At 41.5% G+C, this 13,585-nt stretch overlaps 1 protein-coding gene across 13 annotated transcripts in view; it reads left to right on the top strand.

Moving 5' to 3' along the window:
• The window catches only part of LOC111562847 (teneurin-3), a 391,758-nt gene that overhangs the window by 232,687 nt on the left and 145,486 nt on the right, over positions 1–13,585 (top strand). For all 13 annotated transcript variants that reach the window (XM_055010067.1, XM_055010068.1, XM_055010071.1 and 10 more), the window contains one exon: positions 3,225–3,289. In XM_055010067.1, the coding sequence (XP_054866042.1) occupies positions 3,225–3,289 (65 nt within the window). The remainder of the gene's footprint in view (positions 1–3,224; positions 3,290–13,585) is intronic.

Here is a 13,585-nt window from a genome sequence, read left to right as displayed (position 1 = left end):
GGTGAAGATGGTTCAGGACAATCCTCTCCAGTGCCTTCATCAGGTGAGAAGTTAAGGCCACGGGTCTGAAGTGGTTGGGCTCCTTGGGGCACGAGGTCTTTGGGACCGGGACCACACAAGAAGTCTTCCACATGGCAGGAACTCTTTCCTCAGACCACTGCTTCACACACTTTTTGGTTGGGGGTTGTTTCTTCACCAGAGGTGTGTAAGCAGGGAGCAGATGGACCAGGTTGTGGTCTGAGCGGCCAAGCGGAGGGAGCAACTGTAGGCCTCTGCTGTGTTTCCACAGAGCAGACCCAGAGTTTTGTTGTCCCTGGTGGGGCAGTCCACGAACTGATGGAAGGTGGGGAGAGTGACAACCAGGGAAGCATGGTTAAAATCCCCTGTGATGAGGAAGAAGGCTTGAGGATGCGCTGTCTGTAACCGTGAAACCACATTGTGGAGGAGCTCACAGGCTGAGTCGGCGTTGGCCGAGGGAGGGATGTACACCGTTACTGCAATAACATGTGAAAACGCCCTCGGCAGGTAGTACGGCCGGATGCTAACAGCTAGCAGCTCAATGTCCCTGGTACACCGCTGCTCCTCGATATAAATGTTCCCAGGGTTACACCACTTGTTGTTTACAAAAATCGCTACTCCCCCGCCTTTCTTCTTACCACTCTCCCTCATGTCTCTGTCTGCTCTGATCAGATGAAACCCGTCGAGCTGCACCAGTGAGTCCGGGGTTAGCTCGTTCAGCCAGGTTTCCGTGAAGTGAAGTAGACTGCACTTCCGGCACTCCCGGTACTTCAGCTGTAGCCGCGTTAGCGCCGCTATCTCATCTGTCTTATTTAGGAGAGACCTCACGTTTCCAGTGATGACAGATGGAAGGCATGGTTTGTACCGTCTCCTTTCGCGGCGTTTCACTCCGGCTCTGCATCCCCTCCTTCTCCTCCGTAGTTCGGCGGGGATCTCCGGTCGCGCTTCGGGATGTAGCCTAGCTTGGCTAAGCGCCAACAGCACTTGTTTTCATCATGATACAGTGAGAAAATGTTGTGCACAAGTTTCACTCGTTATGTCATTTAACCCTTCAGTCATTTTAAAATACCAGTAAAAAAAATTCTAAACTTAATTTTCGTAGGTAATCTTACCGTAGTTTGGTCATGTGAGCCACAACATAGAGGCAGTCATTTTGAACGTGGTCAAAAAGAGATTGAATCTGCTGTATTGTACCAAATGATCACTCAAAGGCATGTAATATGTACCGTATTTTCGCGACCATAAGGCGCACCGTATTAAAAGGCGCAGTCTCAGTTCCGGGTGCTATTTCTGTATTTAACACATACATAAGACGCACCGGATCATAGAGCGCGGACAGGTAAAACATACCTGTACTAGCTTAAAACATGCATGCTAGCGTGTATTTTAAAAAAGGCAGCGGAAGCAAAGCTGAGTTCAGTTGTACATTATTGAAGTATTTAGCAATGTTTTCACGTTGTTTTTTGATCAATCCTCATTCACAAATCCATCAAAGTCCTCATCTTCTGTATCCGAAATGAACAGCTGGGCTAGTTCTCCATGGAACACGCCAGGTTCCCGCTCGTCATTGTCAGAGTCAGTCTCGTTGCCGTGCGGCTCCTCAGAAATGATGCCGGCTTTTGCGAGAGCTCGAACAACAGTGCAAGCAGACACGTTAGCCCAAGCATCCGCAATCCATTCACAAATTGTGGCGTAACTCGCCCGGCGCTGCCTCCCAGTCTTAGTAAAACTGTGTTCGCCATCTGTCATCCATCGCTCCGACGCCGTTCGCAACTTCACTTTGAACGCCCTGTTTACACCGATGTCCAGCGGTTGGAGTTCCTTCGTCAAGCCTCCCGGAATGATAGCAAGCTCCGAGTTCATTTGCTGCACTTGGTTTTTCACAGCGGCTGTGAGATGGACGCGCATGGAGTCACAGATCAACAGGGACGGTGACGCCAAACCCATGTTGTTTTGCATAATGCAAATACCGGCACTGTATACCCACTGGGGGCGTGCCGTTAGCGTCTTCTTTCACGCCCACACTTCCCCCTTTAACGTTCTCATGCTCTCTTCTGTTACGTCCGCCTTTTCTCTATATAAGCAGCGTGTCGGCAGGAAACGTTCTCAGTCAAGCGGAGCTCATCAAAGTCACGCAATAACATTTACAGATGTTGGAACTCGGTGCACACATAAGGCGCACCGCATTATAAGGCGCTCCGTCCATTTTGGAGAAAATGTAAGACTTTGAAGTGCGCCTTATGGTCGCGAAAATACGGTACCTGCTTCTGTACAGCTGGTTTTTCAGGTGATGATTGATCCTGTCAATGAAATTCTCTGGGGATGTGTCCATGTACTGGCACTCCCCAGCCACACCAGAGACACCCTCTTCTCATACCAAACCTGATAGAAAACCTCATGTGCACGCATTATATTAACATGTGACATCAAACACAGAAAATTCTGAAGATCTGATTTATGTCCAACAGTTAAGTAAATCTTTGGAAGTAACTGGATCCAAAAAAAAACAAACAAAAAAAACAGCAGCCAGTTACCAGCCAGCTGTCATCTAACTGGCAGTAAGACTTGAACAGCTACTGAACAGAGCATGCAAGGATTTATGGTGTGGCTTGAAACGTTGAGGATGGCCCTAGAGAGAAAAGCAATTCCCACTGTTCCAAGAGAGTAGTGGACTATAGTAAAATAAGGTGCTCTGGTGTCAGTTTTACCCATGATGAAACCAAATGTTTTTATCTACATGGACTGTTATCTATAACTGAAGCACTGTCACAGTCAATCAAGTTTTGTTTAACTCTGATAAGCCAAAATCATGATAAACATTCTATTAATTATGCACCCCAACGACTGATGTAGCATCCCTTTCAGTGTTTCTGCCTAGTTCCCTACTTATTCAACAAACTCCATGAGCCCTGACATTGAAGTAAATGATTTTCTATCAGACAGACTTTTCCTGTACATTAGTCATAGAAAGTGACCATCTGATCTGTTTGAGTTAATGATTTGTTTTAATTTCATAATAATTTGCCTTATTTCACTTCACTCATGCTGTCATCTGACTGTTGTGCATGATCACATCCCAGTGTTCATGCTGAGTCTACACTGCAGCAGTTATTTCATTTGCAAATGGAGTGTTGATGACAAAACAAATCCTTAACAAGGCAAAAGTAACACAAAAATCTTTCTTTTTTTTCTTCTTCTTCTTTTAGGTGTACAGCACTCAGTGCAGTAGGTCTGTCTGTACTGCTTTCTGTCCTGCTTTGTTACTGCATAGGTAAGACTACACACACACACACACACACACACACACACACACACCACGTGCTGTGAATATATACATATATGCACACACAGTATTGTGAAGGGTTATTTTGGCCCAGGTACAAGATGACAAATGAGGCTTTCATTTGTGCTTCCCCTGATTTGTTTGCTGTTAATCCCGGTCCATTTCTCTTTCAATCTTGTCCAGCATCCTTTCCTCTCTGGCTCCCTCTCAATTGACTGTCCTTGTACTCTTGCTGCTGCATGTGTTGGTTTTCACTCTGTGGTATGAGCCCATCAGATAAGAAGACTGCCAGAGATTTCCTTTCTCCGGGTTCTTATGCCTCCCTCTCTCCCAGCCTCACCAATGTTTTCCAGGATATGCTATAGGTGATGTGTAGGCTAATGTGTCAGGCAGATTTTATGGTAAATTGTAGCTGAAATCCACATTGGAAACTTGGTTTTAATATTACACTAATCTGCAATGGGTCATTGGCATGCTGTACTCTCAGCTTTAGTATCACTCCATCGGAATAAGAAAATGGATCACGAGGTAATTTTTCCACCTTTTTTGTAATCACCAACAGAAGAATATTTATTTAGTCATTCTCTTAATCAGAAGATACTACATCATAGTCATGATAGAAATGTGTAGATCAACAGCCTCTAGGAATTCTTTGTGTTCAGCAGGACACAGTCATATGTTCAAAATACCCCCTCCATCATTTAGCTCCTAGTCAATCTGTAATAAACAGATGACCCTTACTGTCATTGTGATTTTCAATCTGCTCAGGGCACAATAGCTACAGTTACTTCAAAATTAACTATAAACATCTATTTTGCCATTTTATTCATTTGAATTTGGTTATAAAAATATGCCATTTAAACTACTAAAGAGATTAAGTCTGAAATTTCTTAATTTGTTGGATACAATTCTACCTATTTTTGTTTTTAATAATAGTTTGGCAATAGACTTGAAGGTGCACATGCTTATTTTAAAAGCATAACTGCCTCAAACAAGCTGGACTTGCTGGAAGCTATCATCTTAGACCTACTGGCAACTGTTTGCATTTGCATAAAAGTAGTGGAGAATGTCCCATGAGGAAGGCACCAGGGTTTGAACGCTCTTTCAGAGGCTTTTCTACCCTAACAAGAATACACATTGTTTTTTGGCAGTCAAATTGACTGCTTTCACTTTTGTCATGAAATTTGAATTTGTAACTTGACATTAAGCCCAACATGTTTGTAAGTGCGAATTTCAGTCCAAAAAGTAGAACAAATTAGTATAAGGCTGTAAAATCCCGATGGACATCTTGCATTTTACAGCTGTAGTCATAAAAAACACTTCAGTGCTTGTTCTTCTCCCCTGCATCGCTTTAAAACTGTCAGGGCAGTTTGCTCTTTGTTAGATTGTGTGTGAGATTTTTTTTTTTTTCCAGAAAGCTTAAGAGAGAAAGAGAGAGGAAGGAAGGACAGAAAAAAACAGTCAGAGGGGCGGAATAGTGGTATTTTTTCTAAAGGTCATCGATTCCCACAGTGAACCGAAGCAATTATGACTGGAGCTCAGATGGTCCTTGGACTTGGAGATCTCTTGCCACAGGCTAGTCCATGCTTGTGCCAATGTGTGTGTGGGGATGAGTTTGTTGTTACTTGTGTGGGTATTTTGTTGTTTGTGTGTCCTGAGCTACCTCATGCAGCGTTGTTAGAAAGATGTTTTTTCATTCAAAGCATCTGTTAAGAGTTTCCTGGGATTCGATGATTGATGCACACATCGACTCTTGACTCACACAGACTCATATGAATCTGTTTCACACATTGATGAATGCACGCAGAAAACGACACAAAGATCTGTGCAGCTATTCACACACTAGAGGTGAACAGGAACACACAGACATGCATAATATCACATGCACACGCACATATACAGAAACATATACACTAGGGTGCACAGGCACACATGCTATGCCAATCAAAACATGTGCACAGACACACGTGTTTGGATTGGAACACGCATATACCCCACATACACACTCACACACAGACACACACAAAGTACATCTGGCCTTGACAACCTGACATAATGACATACCAGACAACATATGATCCATGTCTGTTCCTGGGTGTATTTTTCTTGGGTATATGTATGTGTCAATCATGTTGTGAGTACATTCATGTGTGTGTGTGTGTGTGAGTGTTTCCACAGGTCTTGGCCAAATGATATATTGGACTGATGTGAGAAAAGCCCTCTTTTATTTTTTTGATTTTGTTTGTTTGACAGATTTTCTTGTTCTTAAAATGTACCACAGATAAATCTACGTAGTAGTAATGTAGTGTAGCAAAGGAGAGAACAGGTGAAACATTGATAGACGATGAAAGAAAGGGAATGAATTCAGTTTAGACTGTAATTCACATCAGTTGTTCATAAATACAGTACGATAAATATTAACAAATGGATATAACCACATTTTTGTCATAAAACACACAGGCTTCAAAAACTGTGTATTTTTTGGAACACATCAATTCCCTCAGATGGAAAATGCATGCAGACAACCTTAACAGCCACTGATGTCTGTGCATTCTGAGACAATTCGAAACATACACTACCATTCAAAAGTTTGGAGTCACCCAGAAAATTCCACGTTTTCCATGAAAACGCTCACTTTTATTCATTGTACATAACTGCAGAAGGGTTTTCTAATCATCAATTAGCCTTTGAACACCATTAGTTAACACAATGCAGCATTAGAACACAGGAGTGATGGTTGCTGGAAATGTTCCTCTGTATCCCTATGTAGATATTCCATTAAAAATCAGCTATTTCCAGCTAGAATAGTCATTTACCACAGGAACAATATCTGATGTGGTAAATATGTTTCTGATTCATTTAATGTTATCATCATTGAAAAAAATCTGCCTTTCTTTTAATGTCAGGAAACGGCTTGCTGCTGCCACCTTCTTGCCTGTTTTTGATTATGGAGATATTGTTTACATGAATGCCTCCACCCGCTTTCTCAAACTGTTGGATGCTGCTTATCATGGAGCACTTAGTCTTATAATGGGCTATAAACCTCTCACACACCACTGCACTTTGTATTACTTGGTTAACTGGTCATCACTGTCAATGTGCAGACTTCTCCACTGGTATCATTTCATTTACAAATCCATCCTTGGTCTGCTGCCCACATATTTATCCTTCTTCAGCCATAGTCTGCGTTCCCAGGACTTCATTACTTTCACCGTCCCCTCAGTCCGCACAGAGTTCGGCAAGACAGCTTTTTCTTACTCTGCTCCCTCATCCTGGAACTCACTTCAGCAGAGTCTGAAACTGTCCCACTTGATTCCCTTGGAGGACTTCAAACGTCTTTTAAAGACTAAGGAAACATCATCTTTTAGGACTTGTTCTTGTTCTTAGTGTTTTTACATTTTAACTTCATTGCTTGGCGTTTTGCACATCTATTTTGATGTCTATGTTGTGTAACCTGTCTGTCTAGAACTCAGTGTTATATTGTATTATTATATTGTCTAGTATGGGTCCCTTAGTGTCGTTGTCAGTGACTCAGTGTTGTTTTGTTATGTTATTTGAAGACAGGTGTCTCTTGAGAATGAGACCCAGTGTCTCAGTGAGATTACTTGTATAAATACAGGCTAAATAAAAAATAAAGTAAAAAAGGAAATGAATAAATAATGCAATGCAGACTTCAAGTTTCTACATCAAACATGGGAGATGCCTGTTTGACAAGGACTGGCTTCCAGAATCGTTCTAATAACTGAAGATACATCCAATCAGATTATATTATAGCAGATGAAGTCTGAACATCACAGTATCACTCAATGATGCAGTGTACAGTGAGGTGGAGTTTGTCGAGAGAAGAAACAAAAACATGCTTCAGAGTGAAAAACTATTGAAACAGCAACTTAAAATGTGACAGACATTAACAAATATGTTCCCTTGATTGATAATGAAAACAGTGCTATCATGTATGCAGCCAAAGCAAAGATACAATTAAAAACTTGCTCAAGTGACTATTAAAGGCTTTGTTTGTGCTTTAGCATTAATACAAATATTTTTGCAGTATTATGTTTTGAAAATGTTTCCAAGTCCTGCCTTGCTTGATTGATTGAAAAACTACATTGGCTTCTTTCCCATCAGGCTAACATGTATACAGTGTAACTGCCAGCACATTACAAAGTGCACATATGAAAGGGCTCTGGGTACATTTGAAGGGAAGTTTTGCATTCTTGCAAATGTCTCTGCAGCTTTGTTGATACTCAGACCTTCCTTCCTGGCACCCACCGCCATTCACTTTCTGTTAGGTTACTCTTGAAGTCCAGACTCAGTTTAACAACTTTCATGCAGAATAAGTGTGTGTGAATTGCATGAGATTCTGTATGTATGCACCTAAAGCAACACATATGCAAATCTAAAGTGAGATTCCAAAAGTTCTGGTTACTGAGTTTATATGCAAACAAGCAAGACTGTGTTTAGAACGACACACACGTACACAGACTAAACCTTCCTCCGTGACTAATTGAACCAAGCTGCGCCCTATAAAACAAGGCCCTGCATCGAGCAAATACTCAGCAGCTACAAGACTTACACCATTACTCAGCAAACCCATTACGGTGCTAGTATCTTTGTGATTCCCACTGGTGTGTGCAGATTTTTAATGAATCTCTAAAATTCATTCATGCAAATGTATTTTTTTCAATAAGGACTTTTTCAAAAAGATAATTTTTCTTCCCTCACACTTCTTACTAAAACTAATTCATCTGATTAGTTCAGGTCAAAATGAGTTAAAGAATGAGATTATGTTGCTGGTTTCAGTCATTTTAGGAATTAGCTTGCACTCGTGCATTCATAATATTTGCATGTAAGCTTAAGTTATATTGCAATGAGTTTAATATCACGACACAATGATTTGTGATAATTAGTGGAAACTGATTTCAATCTTTTAAGAATCTGCCTTGTCAGTAGTTTTGCACATAACAAGAATGCAGTTTCATAAATCCAAACTACCAGTCCCACATATGACAAATTTGTGTTAAACATACAACTCAAAGCCTTAGAAATAGCTGGGGTATTATTGATAAATAGGTATATAATGTATCCATTGATTTAAATCAGGCATTTGTTCAAGTAGTTCTTGTTTTATCTTTTCTTATAAATTTATTGTATTTTTGAGATCAACTAGAATATGTTTGCGTGCTTTAATGTTCAAAAAAGCTAGTTCTTTTTGCTGTTTGTGTTTGTTTTCTCTATACTGTACATTTCTCCAGCACCTCTCCTCGCCTTCTGTCTGTCTGACTTCATGTTAGCTCCTGTCTCTTCAAGGCCATCCTCCGTCAAAGCTCGGTCTGCTCTGATTTTTGAGCTGGTGAAAATAAAGTAACATCAGTGGTGGACTGTATTCTAAGATATGATTATAGCCCAAAGGTTTTTGGCTCAAACAACTTCACTGAAAAAATAATGGCAAAGTCATCCTTTGTTTAAGGGCGTAACAAATTAGCTGCTAAACATGTGCTGTCCATATACACCAATCAGGCATAACATTCTGACCTCTGACAGGTGAAGTGAATAACACTGATTATCTCCTCACCATGGCACCTGTTAATGGGTTGGACATATTAGGCAGCAAGTGAGCATTTTGTCCTCAAAGTCGATGTGTTAGAAGCAGGAAAAATGGGTAAGCATAAGGATTCGAGTGAGTTTGACAAGGGCCAAATTGTGATGGCTAGACGACTGGGTCATTGCTGCATGTGGGGAGCAAAGGCTGGCCCCTGTGGTCTGATCCAACAGATGAGCTACTGTTGCTCAAATTGCTGAAGAAGTTAATGCTGGTCCTGATAGAAAGGTGTCAGAATACACAATGCATCACAGTTTGCTGCGTAGCTGCAGACCAGTCAGGGTGCCATGCTGACCCCTGTGCACCGTCAAAAGATCAACAATGGGGACATGAGCATCAGAACTAGACAGCAGAGCAAAGGAAGAAGATGGCCTAGTCTGACGAATCACATTTTCTTTTACATCACATGGATGGCCGGATGCTTGACTTACCTAAGGAACACATGGCACCAGGATGCACTCTGGGAAAAAGGCAAGCTGGCGGAGGCAGTGTGATGCTTTGGGCAATGGTGTGCTGGGAAACCTTGGGTCTTGCCATCCATGTGGATGTTACTTTGACACGTACCACCTACCTAAGTATTGTTGCAGACCATGTACACCCATTCATGGAAATGGTATTTCCTGATGGCTGTGGCCTCTTTCAGCAGGATAATGTGCTGTGGCCCAAACAAAAAATGGTTCAGGAATTGTTTGAGGAGCACAACAACCAGTTTGAGGTGTTGGCTTGGCCTCCAAATTCAGTATTTTCTGTGACAGAGAATAACTGCCTTTCACCCAGAGTTTGGGCTTTGTAAACTTGCAGACCTTTTACAAGCACAAAAAAAGATATAATATGCTAAAAACAATGTCAAAAAAACCTAAGCAAAATGGCAAACTTTAATCACAGGTTTGCAATTGCTTGCAGTCTCCTGCATTAAAGTCAGAAATGTTGTAAATCAATCTGACTCTACTACCTTGGTTTTCAGCTTCTCTGCATAAAGGGCACAATACCAATTCATTGGGCATAAATTTTCAGGAGCAGTATCATCCAATATGAATGTAATTGCTCAGGATACTGGGCTGGAATAACTATTCACTTTCCATGTAAGAAATCAGAATGATAAAGGTGGAAGTCACCCCATTTTAACAGGTGCAAAAGGCCCTGTTCCATGGACAAGATTTACAACAGACATTTTGACTTGTCAGAGCAGGAAAAGCAATGGTGTAGCTCATTTTATTCCCTGCTATTATGCATGCTTCGCCATTGGACTTGGACACCTAAATGTAATAGTATCATCATTAATGTTAATACGCCAGGTTTAGTCGGCAGATTATAAAAGTAATATTAGCCTGATCAGAAAGACATAGAACTTCAAGTAGAACCATTAGTAGTTTTATCCTAAGTTTAGTCTGTCATGTTTTTGCAAGAATGTGTTTCATTTGACAGTGACAATTTAAAAAGATGAAACATGTGACAGGATGGGAATAGTCTGGACCTAGCATTAGTAAACCTTTATTTTATTGCTAGGTTTAGTCAAAATATCAGCTGTGACAAAGGTACTTTAAGCACAATCTGCACACACTCATACAGTCCCGAGATCGGAGTGCAACATAAACAGTAACACCTGAGTGGGTGGACGGTGGATGTCTGGGGGCTTTATATTATTTAATGGCAGCAGTTCTTCTTCTGTCAACCTTTTTGTAGTTGTTACACTTTCTGATAGAAACAAAAAGAAGTGAAACTGTTTCCTCTGCCTCATCTGCTCACAACACCTTGTGTTCTTAGCACATTTTCTGATTTTCAAGGTCTGAATCATGCTGCTGTGGTCCCTCTCAGGGATGATTATCAGGGCTGAACAGGGATCAGTTTTCACATCTAAACAGACACAAAAAGGGTTGACAGTGTTCGTTAGGTTGTTGATTCCAGAACTGCTTTGGACAGTTTGATGAGGTCAGTGTTTCATCAATCCAAGTACAGCAGCAGGTTATTATTTTTTAATGGTTTCTGCGGTTTTTTGTTTGTTTTTAATTGTTATGGATGGATGCACACTTGATATCAGTTAACCATCACATTAAGTTTTCAACGTAGCTCTAGACTTACATATTTATGTTTAAATCCAAAGCAAAATTTCTCTGATATGTTTGACCAATTTTCAACTGTCTTACAAAGGCTTTGTCAAATATGGTCTAGTGTCCTGGCCATTAATCTGGACTTTATCACACACACAACCTCAAACAGCCCCTCATAAAGATAGCTGAACAAATAGAGACACACACACACATAGGCTCCTGTCGATTAGCCAGCACTCTCCCATGACCCTTTGCTCCCGTCTTCACCATGAAGGGCTGTGGGTAACAGGCGAGCACAGCAGGACTCTAATTTAATGAGGCAAAGAGTTGTGTATGTGTGTATGGCATAGTTGTGTATGAGGGTGTGATGGGTGAGTGGGGTGGGAGTTTCTCTTGCTAAATGTTCCCAAGTTGAATCAGTAATTGGTCCTTGACATGATTCTCTCTCTGTAATATCTGCTGTGTGAGGATCCCAGTCCAAACTCCTCGTGTGTTTTCAACATTCACAAAGAGGTTACTGCTTTTTTTATCTTCATATCATCACAGTGTCATGGAGTGTCATGGGATAGGAAGGCTTCTCACACATTCAGTATGAAAGATTATTTTATTTATTTGTTTATTTGTACATGCATTTGTCAGCTTTTTGGAGGCTTTACTTTGTGAAACCCGTTAATCATTTGTTCTGTTGCATTTTTAATTACCGTATTTTCGCGACCATAAGGCGCACCGTATTAAAAGGCGCAGTCTCAGTTCCGGGTGCTATTTCTGTATTTAACACATACATAAGACGCACCGGATTATAGAGCGCGTGCAGGTAAAACATACCTGTACTAGCTTAAAACATGCATGCTAGCGTGCGTTTTAAAAAAGGCAGCGGAAGCAAAACTGAGTTCAGTTGTACTTTATTGAAGTATTTAGCAATGTTTTCACGTTGTTTTTTGATCAATCCTCATTCACAAATCCATCAAAGTCCTCATCTTCTGTATCTGAAATGAACAGCTGGGCTAGTTCTCCATGGAACACGCCAGGTTCCCGCTCGTCATTGTCAGAGTCAGTCTCGTTGCCGTGCGGCTCCTCATAAATGATGCCGGCTTTTGCGAAAGCTCGAACAACAGTGCAAGCAGACACGTTAGCCCAAGCATCCGCAATCCATTCACAAATTGTGGCGTAACTCGCCCGGCGCTGCCTCCCAGTCTTAGTAAAACTGTGTTCGCCATCTGTCATCCATCGCTCCCACGCCGTTCGCAACTTCACTTTGAACGCCCTGTTTACACCGATGTCCAGCGGTTGGAGTTCCTTCGTCAAGCCTCCCGGAATGATAGCAAGCTCCGAGTTCATTTGCTGCACTTGGTTTTTCACAGCGGCTGTGAGATGGACGCGCATGGAGTCACAGATCAACAGGGACGGTGACGCCAAACCCATGTTGTTTTGCATAATGCAAATACCGGCACTATATACCAACTGGGGGCGTGCCTTTAGCGTCTTCTTTCACGCCCACACTTCCCCCTTTAACGTTCTCATACTGTCCTCTGTCACGTCCACCTTTTCTCTATATAAGCAGCGTGTCGGCAGGAAATGCTCTCAGTCAGTCAAGCAGAGCTTATCAAAGTCATACAATAACATTTACAGATGTTGGAACTCGGTGCACACATAAGGCGCACCGTATTATAAGGCGCTCCGTCCATTTTGGAGAAAATTTAAGACTTTTAAGTGCGCCTTATGGTCGCGAAAATACGGTAGAACGAGGAAGAGTGTAACTTTAAGAGAATTATTCACAGTTAATACCAGCTATCACAATACCACTTCCTCTTTTGCTGACAGCGGCCCTAAAAATCCCATATCATTAAAAAAAGTCCCTCTCTTTTTAAAAATGTCTCAGTTAAGATAGATCTGCGAAACTCTTCATGACTTACTACTTGCTGCTACTGTGTTCTATCAGCTGTAATGCGTTAGGGTCATGGTCTCTGGTCATTAACACGTGCTGCCTGCCCATGTTGGAAATCAAAAGTACTTTTAGTTGTTCTGCATGGTTTCATCCTCAGGCAGAGTGAAATGCTGGCCGTCATGGTGAAGGGAAACATAATATTTTTTGAAAAATATGAATGCCTACATTTTCAGACAGTCTCCCCAGGACATTTATATTGTGGTATTGGATGGTTTGCAAAAGGAGTACAACGCGCCGGTCGTCTCTCACTTGAACAAAACTGGCCAATCGTGGTGTGACGTTGGTGTGAATGTCAGATTTGAGCTCTGAAAAGTTACAACAAATGGTCGACACAGAGATCCCTTTCCCGATGCATGAAAGTTGAGGAGAGAGGGGGTTTCTGATGCTGATCACCTGGCATGCAGTTTAGACTGAACATAAATCCCATGTTGGGGTGAACCTATGGCCCTCTGAGCCCAAAACAGAGGTACTGCAATCTGCTCCCGTTGTCCCAGTGCACAAACTGTTAACTGTGTGATCCCAAGTAACCTTTGTAAAAATGTGAAGATGAGTAGTAAATAGTTGGCTGCTAATTGTGATGCTGATTTTGGAATTTCATTGAATAAAAAGCAAATCAGGTACATCTACAATATTTAACCTAAAACTGTTTTTTTCATACATCATGTACATGTTTGGCATTATTTTCAACCATT

Source organism: Amphiprion ocellaris, chromosome 4 (genome assembly GCF_022539595.1).
Source record: "Amphiprion ocellaris isolate individual 3 ecotype Okinawa chromosome 4, ASM2253959v1, whole genome shotgun sequence".
NCBI classification, from domain to species: Eukaryota; Metazoa; Chordata; class Actinopteri; family Pomacentridae; genus Amphiprion; species Amphiprion ocellaris.
This window is presented reverse-complemented; position numbering and strand designations above follow the sequence as displayed.